The sequence below is a fragment of the Melanotaenia boesemani genome, chromosome 21, assembly GCF_017639745.1.
Source record: "Melanotaenia boesemani isolate fMelBoe1 chromosome 21, fMelBoe1.pri, whole genome shotgun sequence".
NCBI lineage: Eukaryota > Metazoa > Chordata > Actinopteri > Atheriniformes > Melanotaeniidae > Melanotaenia > Melanotaenia boesemani.
Window position 1 is genome coordinate 22607150 of NC_055702.1, and position 17029 is coordinate 22624178.

At 41.3% G+C, this 17029-nt stretch overlaps 1 protein-coding gene across 1 annotated transcript; it reads right to left on the minus strand.

The window, feature by feature from the left end:
• Positions 1-470: 470 nt before the first annotated feature.
• Positions 471-13241, minus strand: LOC121632618 (somatostatin receptor type 2-like). Its single transcript, XM_041974263.1, has 4 exons — positions 12860-13241; positions 9831-10567; positions 5358-5683; positions 471-2264 (listed from the first exon to the last, which is right to left on the minus strand). Exons 2-4 carry the CDS (start codon positions 10216-10218, stop codon positions 1833-1835), a joined length of 1146 nt encoding a protein of 381 aa, XP_041830197.1. The 5' UTR covers positions 10219-10567; positions 12860-13241; the 3' UTR covers positions 471-1832.
• Between the last annotated feature and the right edge of the window lie 3788 nt (positions 13242-17029).

Here is a 17029-nt window from a genome sequence, read left to right on the forward strand (position 1 = left end):
ACAGGCTGTGGTAGGCTGTGAAGTCTGCCAATTAACATTTAAATTGTGCTGATATTGAGCATATTGACCTACATATGGGTGTAAAGATATACTGTTTTTGACAATTATCGCAATACTGAGGACTGAAATATCAATATTGTATTAATAATATACTGATAATAATATCATGGTTTGATTTCTGTTGATAAAATCAAAATGTTATGAAAGGTCAAAGGCTGTCAAAGGTTAGGTTTTGTATTTTGAAGCAACACTTTGGAAGCTTTCTGTTGATATTATTAGGGTGATTGTTTTTAGCAGCAATAACTGTATTGTGACAGGCCTTATGTACAGCTAGTTTAAGTTACTGTTAAACTCTTAACGTGTGTTTCTAGGCCGGTTTTTATGGCCCATAAATACAACCACACTGTCATCTTCTACACTTTTGAATTTGTACATCCTCGGTCGTTATAACTTAGCATTTCTGTGTTTTCAGTTGTTACAACACACACACACCAGCTTAATTTCCTTCAGTTTCCTCCTCTCTGCATGTCATCTCCTTCTGTCCCTCCCTGTTTGAATAAATGACACATTTTCTTGCCTTCTGTGAAATCTGGACATCTTTACCACCGCACACTGGCAACCAAATGTGCATTTGAGGGGTCACATTTTAACATGAAATCAAGAATTTTGTCAAAATACAACACTTTTACAAGCAGATATGGACTCTTTACAGCAGTACAATGGGTGACTCTTGTAAAGATCATGATAGAGTTTAACGTTTGTATCGTGGTTTCACAAACCGGTAGCTTGTTTCAGTAATATAGAACGGTAAGGCAGGGTTCGCCTTTAACAGTCCTTTTCATTCTGAACAGAGTGAACATGTGTGGGGCTCTCCTGTAGAGGCTGACAGAAATCCATTTCCTATGTACATAGTCAAGCTGTTTTGAAGAAGCAAGGTTACAGTGCCTGCAGAGATAATTTCCCATTCTTAATCGATAATCCAGGATGTTGAAATCAAGAGTTTACAGATCAATGCTACCTCTCCCATGAAGACGCTAGCTAGAGAGGAGAAAGAAAGCATCCTTTGTTTATTTGCGGATAGAAGAGCATTGCCATTTCATTTCTCTTTTGATCATGTTGGACCAAACTGATCGGCTGATATAAATGAAATGATACAATGACCCTATTCATGGATGGGGTTCCAGATTCTCCATCTTGAAAGGCTGTCGGGGATTTTTGTGCTCCCAGTTTTGCACTAAAGTGAACTTCTTCAATAGCATTTCAGTGTTTTGGAGAGATAAAATGCTGGGTCTTTTTCTAGTAAAATAAACCAGCAAATATTAAAAAAGAAAAAAAATCCAAGTAGAGCAAAAATGTTTCATTCAGACCTTCCCTACCACATCTCTCTTCACGCCAGCATTTCATCTCTGGGTACAGAGTGGTCCACCCACTGCTCCATGCTTCCATCCTGGATCAGTCGAACTGACAAGTAAGAACAGCAACCCTTATAAATGTTTGATTTCAACACAAGCTTTCTCTGCACTCTAAAGAAAACACTCAAAATAAGGATTTTTGCTTCACCTCAGGGTTAACACACTGAAGCTGCCTCATTAACCCATTCATGAAAAGCTTTTAGCTGAAGTTAGTGTACTTTCCCTGACCTCTCAAAACTGTTGAGAAATTGTTTATTTTCACTTAGACTTTGCTCATGTATCAGTGTCCATGAGCAAGTATTACGTCACCTTGCTGATCCCGCTTCTTTGAACAAGGGTCACTAGCAGCGCCCTGGCAGCTCATTAGTCTGGAGGAAGCTTCTGCACCCCTCCCTGAATGTTACTGCCACTCCTTTAGCTTCAGATGCTGGTCTGCAGCTCGCCGTTGAGCAGGGCGGCATTATGAGTCTCCAAGTTGGCTGTGATGAGCATGGCCTCGTTAACCATCCTGCTTCGGTCCGCCCTGCTGTCGCTGCGCTCTATCTCATCCAAGCCGGCCACCTTTTTCAGGCACAGAACATTCTGAAAGCTCTTCTTGAAGTTGTCCGACAGGAAGGCGTACAGGATGGGGTTAGCGCAGCTGTTGGCGTAGCCCAGCACCACCACAAAGTCAAACGTGCTCTTCAAGGCGGAGGTGGGCTTTATGGAGCTGGTGACGGAGGTGACGTTAAAAATGTAGAAAGGCAGCCAGCAGAGGACGAAAACGGCCACCACTATGGACACCATACGTGTCACTTTTCGCTCAGAACGCTTGCGCTTTGTGGAACCCACGCGCAATCCAGACGACTTCACCTAGCAAAGGAAATGGAAAGTGGCTTAAACCTCCCAAATATAAAAGCACAGTGTTCACACACAATTTAAATGGAAACACTTTTTTACTAAAGATTAGACTGGAAGATTAATCCCTCTTTACAGATTTAGTGTAATCCACTGGTTTCCTTAGCCAGACAGTTTATACAAATCCAGTCATTATAATTAAATTCAGTCATTTCAAAGCACTGTTACAAACATAATCCATTCATTGTGATCCAATTAAAAAAAAATCAACATTAGTTCAGTTTATATAACTGTGTTTGTACAAGCTAATTTAAAAAATATAAAAGCCTAGCTCAGGGAAAATCACTGGATTGCATCAAATCTTGACTCTGATTCAATCCCTCATCCCAAGCATGTATGGGCAGCAGGTGATAGTAGAAAAGAAAAAAAAATCCCTTTTAACAGGAAAAATAAACCGTAGGCAGAACTCGGCTCAGGCAGGGTAGCCATCTGCCTCGACTGGTTGGGGGTGGAGGGGACTAGACAGATAAATAGTACTATTGTGGCTCATATAATGGATTTTGATTGCTCATAATGAACTGGATCAAATTTTCTTTCTAAGTGATTGAGATTACTATGTTGTGAATTGCAGCTATATTGTACAAATAAAGCTGAAATGAATTTATACATACATCCCTCTTTTTGAGATGTTAGGATACTATGAAAATAGGCTTATTTATTTATTATTTATTTATAACTTTATACCACTAATATGCTTCTCTAAAAGCTGGAATAGGAGCATGTTTACTGGTTGGTATCATTTCTGTTTTCGTCAACACTGTGAGCACTTGGGAAGTACAGAGACGAACTGCTGTTTAGATGATATGACACTGGATTTCAGCTGCTCCTCTTGGCTCATATTAAGCATCCAAAATAGCCCAAATGTTTCCAGTTTAGTGCTCTTTTACTGTTCAGCCACTCTGTTGTTATACATGCAAATTGTGATTTGGCATCGTGTTGCTGAAAAGAGCAAAGTTTTCCCTGAAAAAATTACTGCTTGCTTTTCTTCATTATATATGGTGCAGTACTTTACAACTAGGTACAGCTTTTCTAAGCCCCTACTTGTACACTAGTCATGCACCTAGAGTGCAATTTATGTATTAAAACAAAATATCCCTGATTTATGTAGTTAACTGAGCAAGACTTTGATATAACTTTATAGAACAAGGAGGTGCGTTGATGTGTGCTGCTGCAAAATTGCTGTGTTTGCTAACAGGTGATGATCCTCTCTGACCAATCGACTGTCTGCAGTGTTTCCAGGTCACGGTTTAGTATTGGTTTAGCTTGCTTTCAGCCTCAGTTGCTCAACCTTTCCAATCGTGTAAAATTTTTACTTTTCTTTTGAATTATTTCACTAATTCAGAAATTTGGAAAAAGTGGACATTGATGGGTCAATTTGAGCTCACAGACTATTATTTTTTTAATTTATGAAAGACAAATATTTAGTCTATTACCTGGAAAACAATCAGCAAATGAAGGAAGAGTGCTGAAACCACAACTTAAAGCAGTTCAACACAAGGTTGTGATTTTACACAAGTTGTGTCTTATCTTGGCTGAGCACAGTGACGTCATCAAACAAGGCAAAACATGTTTATTGGTGGGCTTTAGACATGGAGCCCCTGTGCTGCTGGTTGTTCCTTCAGTTTTAATGGACAGATAGCAGAAATGTTCCCTCATGCAACTCTTTTCAAGAAAGCAAAGAAGTTAATAATTAAATACTGCTTCCAGCAACTGGTGGCTGTTCTAAGAATACTGCTGTAGGGCAGCACTAAAGCAACAAAGACGGAAGAAAGAAAACTTGAGTAATTTTAAATGGCTTGCATTAATTATAATGGAAGTCAGTGTCTCTGTTAGAGAAACTTGTTTTTCTTTTAAATTCTACATAGCCTTTTCCAATCAAATTCACTTTTAAAGGAGGTTTTCTACTATTTTTTCATTGAATCTTCATCAATTCAAGGCTATCAATGCTTCCTCTTGCTCGTATAACCTTATGAGCGTTAGATAGCTCCTGTTCAATCATACAAAAACCCAGATACCCTGCTGTGGTAGTGGGTTATTTAAAAAGGGACTTTCAACATACGTTAGTATGTAATTAGGTCTACTCTACTTTAGGTAACTACAAAGAAATACACTCCAGTTCTAGAAAAGTAAAATGTAAATCAAGACAGAATTGGTAGATTTGAAATGTGAAATATATTTTGTTCAGGATAGAACATAAAAAAAAAACTAAAAAAAAATAGACATTTAGCTTTTTTTAAAAAATATTAGTTCATCTTGATTTTGGTGGCAGCAGCATCTGAATAGGGTTGGGAAAGGGACACGTTTACCACTGTGGACCTTTTTTTTAAATAATAGTCTGTAAGTGTCACTAAAAATGTTTGTTTCTGGTCTCTTACAGGATTTTAGTGGCTCAGCAGTCCTGGGTTTTCTTTGTTGAATTCTGCTTTACAGTTTGAGAAAGTATTGGTCTGCAGAACTACTACAGTCCTGTTCAGTAGTAACAGATACAGTTTGTGGTTTAGTAAAAAAAATGATGTTATCTGGATAAAAATGTTTGTCATTTGTGTCATTGTTTTCTGCTTTGGATCAGTTCATTTTTTAAGACCTTGACCCACAGTAGCCCCACAATTTAAAGTTAAGAGTCTTTCAGAGTTGAAGCTCTCCCCAGGGAGACTCTGCCTCTCTGATGTGCTCTTTTCATACCCAGTCATGTTACCCACCTGTTTCCAATTAACCTAATTAACTGCAATATCTTCCTCCATCTGTTTCTTTTTACAAATTTTTATTGCCCTATTCCAACATTTTTGAGACATGTTGTTGCTATCATATATAAGCTCATATTTATTAAATCAATAATAAAATTGTTTTATTTATGTTTTCTATGCTTAATTCTAAACAAAAGTTTGGTTTATGATATCTGAGAATTATTGTATCATCTTTATTTACATCGTACACTACAATCCAACTTTTTGGAAATGGGACTTTTAACTTTTAACATGCAGTAGGAGCAATATTAATGGAAAAAAATGTTCATTATGTTATGCAGCAAATCCAGTGGCAGGTCCTTACCTTGACTATAATAAGCAGGTAGCAGAGACATATGACTGCCAGTGGCAGAAAGAATCCAACAAAGAAGGTGTAGAATATGAAGGCGGTGTAGTAGACCTCCTGAGGCTCGGGCCACACTATCCCACACACTGGCACCTTATTCAGGCCACTGAAGATCATAGTTGGTAGGATGACTAACAGTGAAACGCCCCATACTGTGAGGTTAATTAGTTTGGCTACACGGGGCTTCCGCCACTTTGTGGACCTAATGGGATGGACAACAGCCAGGTATCGATCGATGCTCATTACCATGAGGCAGAAGATGCTGGTGAACTGATTAAGAGAGTCTGTGATGAGGTAGAGGAGGAGAGCAAGCACAGGGGTGAAGAAAAAAGAGAAAGCAAGGTGAGTTGTGGTTATGTGTCACATGGTTAGGCATCACTAATCATTCAATTATAAGTCAATAGAAACAGTTTAAGTTAAATAAACAGATGTGAATTTAAGATGTTGTATGGTGGGGTGTTACTTCAGTCCACACAAAAGAGTGTAAAAACGCAGTAGAAGAAGTTTTTATTTGTATAGCCAGAATAAACTATTTACAGTGTGCTAGCTATGATGCTTTGTGTTAGGATTTTATCTTTGGACTGAACCAAGGTGGGTCTTTTCTATCCTTCCAGCCTATATGCTAATCCAGGCTATCTGTCTCTAACACATACCTTTCTAATCACAGTGCTTTAAATATTACATATCCAAAAAAAGGTGTGTTAGCTCAAGAATTAACATTTGAAAGCGATTTGCCAAAGTCAACCATTTTTAATTTGCATTTATGTGAACTGATTATATGTATGTTGATAAATAGGTTTTCATCCAAAATTTGAGCTAAATTAAAAGAAATACATGCACAACATGTTTCCATGCACTTGCTTCTAGGAATGTCGCAATTAAAAAAAAACTTGATTATCACGATTATTATACATTAATTATTTTCCCCAAACTATAAATGTGTAAAATTACATGAACACTCCTTACAGATTTTTAAATTTGAATTTGGGCTGTCAAAATTAATGCGTGAATGCAGATATTAATCAGTAAAATTAAAACATTTTCTTTTTCTTTCGCATTACCTCATAAAAAAGTTATTATTATGTCATGTTAAAAATCCGAATTTGACTTTATCTCAGCGAGAGAAGCTAATGAAGCAAGAAGGTGCCTTGCCACAGCAGCGAACCGAATCCACCACTTTATCCTCCTCATGTACGAAGTATCTGTCCGTTTTCAAGCCTTACATTTAAAGGATGGCCACATGATGACCCATTTGACATATCAAATAACTGTTTTCATTCTGTGCGCAAGTTGAGCTGATGTGCAGTTATGGTTCAGCCATGATCCTTTCTGTAAAGTGATATTAAGGAATCTTTACAATTAATTTATTGTGCCATTTAATACCATGATTAACTGTAAAATTAAATAATGGTGACATCCCTACTTGGTTCTAGATAAGCGGTATGTGGTCCTAAAGCTTAATTATGTTTGTTAACAGGGCCATCTGCAAAAGTTGTTAAACATCTCTGCTCAAAGTGAACATTGCACACAGTAGAGGTGGTACAGACTGGGAATCTGTACCACCTCTACTGTGTGCAATGCTTGTTTATATTGTTTTATTTAACTTATCTTATTGTTATGTATTGCATTCTATTTGTGCTTTTCTTGCACCTTGTTGCCTCTATTTTGCTTTGTACCTGTATATATTATATCTTGTGCTTGTCCTGCTTTACTGTTGGTGTTGTATTGCTGCTAGTACCCAAATCTCCCTGAGGACTCTCCAAAGGGATTAATAAAGTATTTCTATTCTATTCTATTCTATTCTATATGCTTCAATAGGTGCGTTTCCATTACCCCCAGAATTGCAGAAAACCTAAATATCACAATAAAAAACTGGTAATGGAAACACCTTAATTTTGAAAAAGAAACTCTCAAATAGCGCTAAAAGGTTTTTACGCTTTCATGAGGTGGTTTTTCAGACGTGTTGATATAGACGTTCTGTTCTATTCTATTCTATTCTATTCTATTCTACAGTCATTTAGCAGACGCTTTTATCCAAAGCGACTTACATTTGAGAGTAAGAACAACACAAGCAAGAATTCAAACAAGATGGGACGTCTTCATTAGGTTGTAGTCAGACTCCTTTAGTCCAGTTGGACCAAGGTGCTGTCATGTAGTGCTAGAGGCAGTGCATAACTTTTTCTTTTTTTTTTTAAGTTTTTTGTAGTTTTTGTAAGTCACTTGTTTAAATACAAACATTACAATTTCATCAATCAATATCAACTTGGGTGTAAGTGCACACAGCTTCTTCAGTACTTGGTTGAGCCAAAGAGGTTGGTTCTAACTCATTCTGTTGAGTAGAAAAGTTAAGCTAAGTGTGGAAATACTCCTTAAACAACTGAGTCTTTAGCTTGCTTTTAAAAGTGGATAAGGACTCTGCGGATCGGACGGAGTTTGGTAGAATGTTCCACCACCAGGGGACAACAGAGGAGAAGAGTCTAGCTACTGATTTTGCGCCACGTTGTGGTGGGAGCACAAGGTGTTTTTTGCTGGCAGAGCATAACTATGGAGAGGGAGTGTAGCTCTGGATTAAGGAGTGAAGGTAGACCGGAGCCGTTTGGGTCATTGTTTTGTAAGCCAGAAGCAGAGCTTTGAATTTGATGCGTACTGGAAGCCAGTGAAGAGCAATTAGCAGCGGAGTGACATGAGCTCTTTTGGGCTGGTTGAAGACCAGATGTGCTGCTGCATTCTGGATCATCTGCAGAGGTTATAACTGAGCATGCAGGCTAGCCAGCCAGTAAGGAGTTGCAGTAGTCAATGCGTGCAATGACCAGAGCCTGGACCAGGAGCTGGGCCGTGTGTTCAGTCAGGTAGGGTCTGATCCTCCTGATGTTGTAAAGAGCAAAACGGCAAGACCGGGAAACCGAGGCAACATGGTTCTTAAAGGTCAGCTGGTTGTCTACCATGACACCAAGATTCCTGGTAGAAGACGTAGGCACAAGTGTGATAGAGTCAAGCTGCACACTTATCTGAGGCGGTAAGGAAGGACTGGCTGGAAAGACAATAAGGTCAGTCTTGGACAGATTTAGCTGAAGGTGGCGGTATAGAGGTACATAGAGGTATATTGCAATGGCGTAATGAAAACACTTTTTTCACATTCTCCGGAGGTGACATAGGGGGTCACGTGACTAGTTCATTTCAAGTAAAGATGGCGCGGTATGAGTAAACGCAGGAGGAGATGGAAATCTCTTTACAAATAATTAAAGAAAAAAATATGACTGCCATCCTTGATAGCAAACAACAGTGAAATGCTGAGATTTAGAAAGAAATCGCCTTCCTCCTCAAAGTGAAGTTTCGCAAGACGAGATTTTACGAGAATAACGGCTAATGCACTAAACACCATTCAATGGAAACACCTGCAAAATCGCAATTGCACTTTGTCAAAATTTCTGGAAATGTTGCTGTTATTTGCGATAAACTAATGGAAACACAGCTAATGCTTCTTTTGTGTTGGCATGGCTGTTAAGCAACACATCCACTAGAGGGCAGTGCAGAGTTCAGAGTTCAGAGTTCACTACTGAGTCTGTGTGGCTTCTTCTTTGTCTCTTTCACTGGTTGGACATGACCTATATTGCACAACACTGCCCCCGTAGCTTCCAGTGGTGCTGTCTGCCACATCTGGGCACATATCCGCAAGAAGATGGAGAACACAGACAGGAGGCTTTGCACAACATTCCTAAAAGAGTTCCAATCAAACTCCAAGAAAACAAACTGGTTGAAATATTATGAGGGTAAAGCCCTTCGAGCCTCTTCATACCTTTTTGGGAATTTATCTTATCAGTCTGTAATCATGAGAGCAGTTTCTAACTAAATTTACAAAGTCTAAACTTTCAAATCTTGAGTTCAAGGTTTTTTTTTCTTTCCTTTTTTGTTAGTTTTTTTTTGTAAAAATGTGCATAAATTAAGATTGTAGAAAACTGAACTACATTTTCTCAGCCACATATATTTGTAAAAAATTAATGTTTGTCAGCCAGAAAAGTTAAATGCCACTCTCACCTCAGCACAGTTAGATAAAACACAGTCTTTTATGAATTCTGACCAAGTACTGTAGTTACTCATCAAAATGACTAAGAAAGCTCATGAAATGATGTTGAAGTCCTACACTGGAGTGAGATCCTGGTATCCCAGATGAAGGTCCAGCAACCTTCCATTTCCAGTCTCCAAATGCAAACTAACCTACTGGTTTGTTTGGCATGTACTTGTGCACATGACAAAAAGAAATGAAAATGATAATCTGAAAGGTGTTGGGTTAATATACATGTATCATTTTGAGACATAAAATGGGAATGTTTTACTTTGGCAAATAGGTTAACATCTGAAAAGAAAAGCTGTGCTTCAATCAGCTGCTGCTGCCTTCTATAATGAATCATTAGCCTTCTGCTCTGCACCCACCTACAGTCATGATCACCCTGCACAAAGCCTCTCCAAAGGGCCAGTGGACCAGCGCCAGCTGTAGAGCGATGAACGGCAGGCTCATCATGCACAGAACATCCGCCACTGCCAGGTTCAGGATGTAGATGTTGGTCACCGTCTTCATTTTGGCGTAGCGCAGGATCACATAGATGACCAAGGTGTTACCACATAATCCCACAGCACACACCATAAAGTATATGAGGGTAATGACCACGGAGCTGGTCTTGTCCTGGTGAGGCTCGCTGGTCCCTGAGAGGTTATAATCCAGGTATGACTCATTTTCTTGGTTGTAGGAGTCATACAGGAGGGGTGCAGGGACAGAGCCATTGGGGGAGGGTGGGAGAAATGACCACTGATCCAAGGCCATGACTTTTGGGTGGACTTTGAGCAATCAATTGTTTAAAGTGTCTAAAAATGATGATAGTGGGACAGTAAAGGCGTTATCATAAAGGTGTATGGCAATAGTTATCATTAATGGGTCTAACTTAAATACTTTAAAGCTCTGATTTTACAGAACAGGACTTTAGAAATGAGCTTAAAAGAGGTCTTCTGATGGTTTGTTCTAAGATAAAAGATTACAGGGTGCTAAGAATTTGAGGCTGTGAAATCTAAGGGTCTGGGGCTCTGGGGATCGGGATGACCAGGGATTTTCATATACAAGGAGCCACAATTATCACATTCCAGCTGTAGAGAGATAATAAAATAGCAAAACAGATCTATGGAGAGAAAGAAAACAAAGACAAAGTGAGTTCAATCTAAAGAAAAATGACTATTTCTATTGGTGAGTAATAATAGTCTCTGCACTTCCAATGGCAACAGGTGCAAAGTAGTCACACATTTAAAATGTCTCTTTGCTTCAAATAGTGCTGCTACATGTTTGATTTTTTTTCTTCTTTTTGCAGACCAACACATGGTGATAAGTGAGTCGGAAGATGCAGCTCTGTAAAAGGGACTTTTGGCCATTTTTGTCTTCTTTTAAAAATACATCAAGGGAAAAAAACACATCTGGGAAGGAAGTGGGTGAGAGGCAAACCCAACCAAGTGGAGCTCTGAAAACTGTCACCAGTGCACAAAAATACACATGAACATTCTAAATATACAAATAACTTTCCTTACATTATATTGGATGTATTTATCATGTTTAGAGTCATTTAATTTGTTTGTACATGTAATTTAGACCTTTTTTTTCATTGGTGTTTCACCTGCTTTGCAACCCAGACCTTAAATCCATCAAGCCAAATATTCCAGGTCTCTGTGTGTATGTGTGTGTGTGCCTCTTCCACCAATGCATACATTCAAAAAGGTAAAACTAAGCAAGGGAACGATGAGGGCACCTCGCCACCGAAGACAAATGTTTATTCAATTGATCTCTGGGACAAACAGCACTGACACAGCGGGCGGATCACTCACTCTTCCACTCTGACAGGGACTGATTTCATTTACCTGAATCACATTAAATCAGTGCAGGGAAAGCCCAGTTTGAGCTAACGAAGGGTACTACCATTAGTGTCGGGAATAAGCAGCCCAAAAATGACAAATAAAATACTAATATAGGGATTTTTACTGTAAGTCAATCAATTTTGCAAATGTAGAGAGAACAGCAGCAGATGCACGTTACAAGTTACTGGAGCTACAAGGAATCTCCTCAAACACTGACTATTAAAAACCCATTAGTTCATACTGAAGAATAAAACCACTGGGCATTTATGAAAAATTGCCACCAGTCAGTCATTTCAGGACTCGCAAGGTTGATAAATCTGACAAAAAAACTACCCAGAATTGATGGAAGTTTTAAGATTTTCATCCTGCATCGCTCTACATTGTGCCCTTCAGTCTGTTAAAAGTGGTATCTGCTCACTTCAAGAAAGGATAATCGTCACAGACTTAAGATTTAGAGCAGAATTAAAAAGACTCTTATAATTTATAGAAATTTGGAGGAAAGGGAGTAGAATTAAATTAATAAGATTCGACTGCTGATTTAGACCTCAGCGGTTACCGTTGGAAACAACAAGCACAGGGCTGATGGGCCCGTGACACCATCAGTGAATGCTAGAAAGGGACATACAAAACCCATACATTTAAAGGCTTCTGCAGTTAAACCTATTTGATATAATCACGATTATAAAGACTTTTGGCTTTTAGTGAAAAAAAAGCCTAAATCAATGTCTCAACATTTTTAGAGCAGAAAACGATGCCTGAGATTTATATACTCTCTTTGCAGTAATAACCTGTTAGTTTATTTATTTGGCAACAACAAAAAGCATTATTGCAAAAAAAGCTGCAATTGTATGATTGATTGTGTATAAAAAAAAGAGGTTTAGCAGCTGCTTTGTTATAACTGTTGAAAATATAAAGTCTAATGGGTTTATTCTCAGGAAAAAAAAATGTGTTTGCTGCATCTGGCTCTGACTGAGTTGGACTGAAGTGATGCCAGGGAAGCAAGCAGCTCAGCTTGTTACAGCCTCACACCTAACCTGCAGATTGTGTGTAGTTAATGTCCAGCTTAATGGGACACTTTGACATAAAAACAGATCTAAGTGATCAAATTAATATGTTCCCCTTGAAGAGGCTGACCTCCCACCCTGTAGCTGCTTTTGTGTGTGAAATCTTTGACTTTGACTGAAAAATAATCATGTCATGTGTTTCCAAAGCTCCCAATTTATACCATTTTGTCAACATCACCCCCTTCTCATGTACAAAAATGCTGAAAAAGATACTAAAACACACGTTGATGCTTTCTGTTGCAGTTTTAATAAGTTGTTTTCTTCAATTCATCTTGGTGCCAGTGCCGCTGATTTCTTTCTTTCTTGCTTTGCCAGTTTTTAGTAATCATGCTTCTTTCAGCTAAAAAAAAAAGGCTGAGTAATTGAAAGATCACAGTGCAGTGCGCACAAGCCAATCAAAGCCCACACAGGAATGCCAAATGGTCCAAGAATTTTTTAGAGAGCGCAATCAAAAATAAATATTTTATTTTATTTTATTTTACTCTCTCTAATTATTTCACTTACATTTAAACTGAGAACTTCATCCTCGTATCTCGTCCATAAGGGCAAGGTGTCCTGCAGCAGTGAACAGGGAGTCAAGCCGCCCCGAAGCGGCGTCGACCCGCCGGAAAGCTGCATCCTTCCCTGCCTCCCCATCCACCTGCTCACATAGAATTACGCACGGCGCCAGGGTTCAGCAGCCTTTGACAGAGCTGCCGTTCACACTACGCCTCTCAGGTCATTTTTATCTCCGAGAAATATCCCGAGCCTGCTGACTGAAACTATTACAGAACTCGGCAAAAACACCGAGGGGAGAAAAGCCGCCGCGCGCTCTGAACGTGCGCTGTTTCCAATTAGAAAGTCTTGGAACCGGATCCTCCGCGACGAGTCACAGTGCGCGGTAGGACTCGTGGCTGCATCGAGGAGAAAGGGAGAGAGAGAGAAAGAGAGAGAGAGAGTTAGAGAGAGAGAGAGAGAGAGAGAGAGAGAGAGAGAGAGAGAGAGAGAAGGGGGGTGCTGATGATGGTCTGAGCGACAGATTACTAGAAACAACGCGTCACTGTATGTGCGTTGCTGTAGGGCAGTTTGCTGATTTGAATCATGAATTGGCTATTTTTTCTATTGGTTCCTTGAAGACCTCTCTTATCTATCTGCATACAATACTCTAAACCTTTCAAATTTAACCTTTTCTGGATCATTCCATGCGTCACATACCTGGACTTCAAGGGACAAAATGTTTCCCTCCATCCGCCATTGAGAAACATTTCATTTTGTTTGTTGAGTCTTGCAAAGCAGCATCCAGAAAAAAGGATCAACCCCAGGATGGAATGATGCTGCAAACAGAGCATCTCTTCACATTCATCAGCTTCCACCGAAATTATTTCAAGTGTCATCCAGGGCCTGCACGTGCATCACAGCATTACACACACTTGTCAGCCAGTGGAGATGACACTTGGATCTAAAGGATAAATCTAATCCAAAAGCCACTCTTCCGTCTCTATTTAAAGGAAGAGTTTTCAAGCAATTGCAGATGGTGGGTATCTTCCATGACCTCTTTCAGTAGCAAACGCCATGGGAAAATGTCCTGCGCTTATCTCAATATAGGAACACAAAAGTGCAGCTATTATTATTACCAGCTGTTGTCTTATCAAAGATTAATAGTCCTATTTATGTCCAAAATCTCTGGCATGGGGAGGACTGAAGATACTAAGAGGGTAAAGCATGATGAAAAAAGATGAGACAAGAAGAGTTTTGAAGTTCATGTCCTTAGTAGAAACACTGATCCCTATCAGTAAATGTCTGCTATGATGTGCTTTGAGCTCAGAAGGTTTTCACTGTGAATTTGTCGCACTGTATGTCACCATGTGTTACCATCATGTAGCAAACCTTGTTTCATCTATTTTTTTAATTTAAGATCATGGGAAAGAACAAAGTGGTTCAAATGAGAGTAGCTGTCTAAGACTAAAAGATAAAGTTCATGATTTTGTTGATGAGAACGAGATAAAATGATACAGCTCTCATTTATATCAAGTTAGTTGAAGCCATCAACACTCCGGCTGCATCTCAGGGCAAAATGGATAATAGTCATGAAACTGAACTATTTGTATTTGTGCTAATGACAATCCCCCCCCCCCCCCAAAACTGATATTATATCTGTTGACATATATCAACAGATTCTTTTTCACATTTTGCAGTGGGACTGGGTTGAACAGAGTTAGGTTAGCATAAAGACTGAACACAGGGTAAAAAACATCAGCTTGAAAGCATATCAAAAGAGACCTTCATGCAGAAAACCAAGTAAATATTTCACTGACATTACATGAGTAAATTTGACCAAATGGTGATTTCTGTAGTTTAACCCAAAGGTCGACTTTATAATCATCTTTTATTAGTCCCACAGTGTGGAAATTCTTTCTCTGCATTCAACCCATCCTCTTTGCTAGGAGTAGTGGGCTGCCAGATACCAGCACCCAGGGAGCAGTCGGGGGTTCAGGGTCTTGTTTAGGAACCCACAGTGGTTTACCTTAAGCCTGGTACACACATAAGGATTTTTTTAATCTTATGAGATTTTTTATCTGGTCGAGACCTTACACGTGAAGCTAAAAAATATCTGGCATTTAACAGTTTTGATCATAGTGTGTGTGTGTCATGTCTCTTCTGATAAGGGTCAGTTTTCCCAGCCGCTCCCGAACACATCCCCAGTTTTTCTGTCTGATTGCTGATGCTCTCCAGCTGGGCTGCGCCCTTTATACACCTGTGTGTGACAAGTCTTCCCTGCCAGATCGTCTCGGTTAATCCCTGCAAGTATCCAGCCCCTGTATCCTGCCTGTTTCCCTGTTTACCTGTCTGTCTGTCTGCCTGCCTGCCTGCCTGCGTGCCTGCCTGCCGTCGACCCTGTATTTCTGAACCTGGATATTCGCCTCTGCCCGCTCCCTGATTGATACTCAGCCTTGTCTGCTTGCCTGCCTGCTGTCGACCCTGTACTTCTGGACCTGGACTTTCGCCTCTGCTCGTTCCCTGACTGGTAACTCTGCCTTGGTTAATTATTGGATTCCCTGGATAACTGACCTCTGGATTGCTCTCAGGTTTCTGTCTCTAGATCACGGACTTGGCTTACTGCTCTGACGGAGAAGTGTCTGCTGCCTTCCTCCACTCGGACTCTCTGATCGCCGCCAGTTACCTCAGTTCACTTGCATTCCGTTTATTCTGATCAATAAAACTCCTTCACCTATCCCTGGGTTCTAAGCTTTCTTGAGTTCCACCTCCGGGTACGTGACAGTACGATCTGGCCAAACCATGGACTCATCAGATCTCAGGGATCGGTGCGTGAATGCGAGATCTGTTTTGAACGACCGATCTTCACAGGCCCCGTTTCTGGCTAAAAGAACCGCCCCTCTGTCTAAGTCTGCCTCCAAGAAGGTCCACTACCCGCATGCCCCACATGCTAGTCCGTCTGTAAATCCGACTCGTGAGTCTGGTACTTTCCGTTCCGAACGATATTCAGGAGACCCAGGTCAGTGTCAAGCTTTTTTGGCTCAGTGTTTACGCGAGATTGAATGTCATCCTTCCTCGTTTCCCACAGAAAGGACCAAGGTGGCTTACGTCGTGTCTCGGCTGTCTGGTCGAGCACAGTCATGGGGTTTTGCAGTCTGGGAAAGGGGCCTGCCGGTGACCGCCTCTTTTCAGATTTTTTCGGAGGAACTATGCCGGACTTTTGACCCACTCAGTTTCAAACCAGAGGCATCTAACACACATATACCCGTTTCTCAGACAAACCAGCCCATAATAGAGAAGGCTTCTGTCCCACTGCTTATGTCTCCAGTATCGCCTCCTGCTCCCAGGCTCACGTCTCCAGTATCGCCTCCTGCCCCCAGGCTCACGTCTCCAGTATCGTCTGCTGCTCCTAGGCTCCCGTCTTCAGGGTCGCCCTCTGCTCCCAAGCTCACGTCTTACGGGTCGCCTCCTGCTCCCAGGTTCACGTCTCGAGGGTTGCTTCCAGCTCCCAGCTCCCAGACTCACATCTCCGGTGTCACCTCCAGCTCCCAGGCTCACGTCTCCTGTGTTGCGCCCTGCTCCCAGGCTCACATCTCCGGTGTCACCTCCAGCTCCAGTGCCTCGTCCTCCGGAGCCCGGCCTGTTCAGCCTCCGGAGCCCCGGCCTGTTCAGCCTCCGGAGCCCCGGCCTGTCAAGCTCCGAAGACCCTGTCGGCTCTGCCTGCGGAGACCCTGCCTGCTCTGTATGCAGATGTCCAGCCTCCGGAGACCCAGCCAGCGGAGGTCCGGTCTCCTATGCCTGCCCCTCGGTCTGGCCCGGCTCCACAGCATCCGACGCCACATCCCCAGTCGGCTCCAGTCCCTCAGCCTCCGACGCCTGCTCCAAGGTCTGCTCCGGCTCTGCCTCCGACGCCTGCGCCCCTGTCCTGCCCATCTCTTCAGATTCCTGTTCCTGAGGGGGTCAACGGATGTGACGCCTCTCTTCTGGTTCCTGTCCCTGAGGGGGTCTCCGGTCAAGACGCTCCTCTCCCTCCTCTGGTCCCTGTTCCTGAGGAGGTCCCTGGTCAAGACACTCCTCTTCCTCCTCTGGTCCCCAGCGCCACAAAGAAGGCTTCTCTTCAGCCTCTGGCACTTGGGCTCGCTACGAGATGGATGATACTGAGCTTCCCAGAGCTCCCGTCGTTACAGCCGCCCAGTTACA

Coding starts and splice junctions, on each gene's coding strand:
- LOC121632618 (XM_041974263.1), bottom strand. CDS start 10,218: ATGGCCTTGGATCAGTGGTCATTTCTCCCACCCTCCCCCAATGGCTCT. Junction 5,684..9,830: donor CAGGGTGATCATGACTGTAG/GTGGGTGCAGAG, acceptor ACCTCATCACAG/ACTCTCTTAATCAGTTCACC. Junction 2,265..5,357: donor ACCTGCTTATTATAGTCAAG/GTAAGGACCTGC, acceptor TTCCTTTGCTAG/GTGAAGTCGTCTGGATTGCG.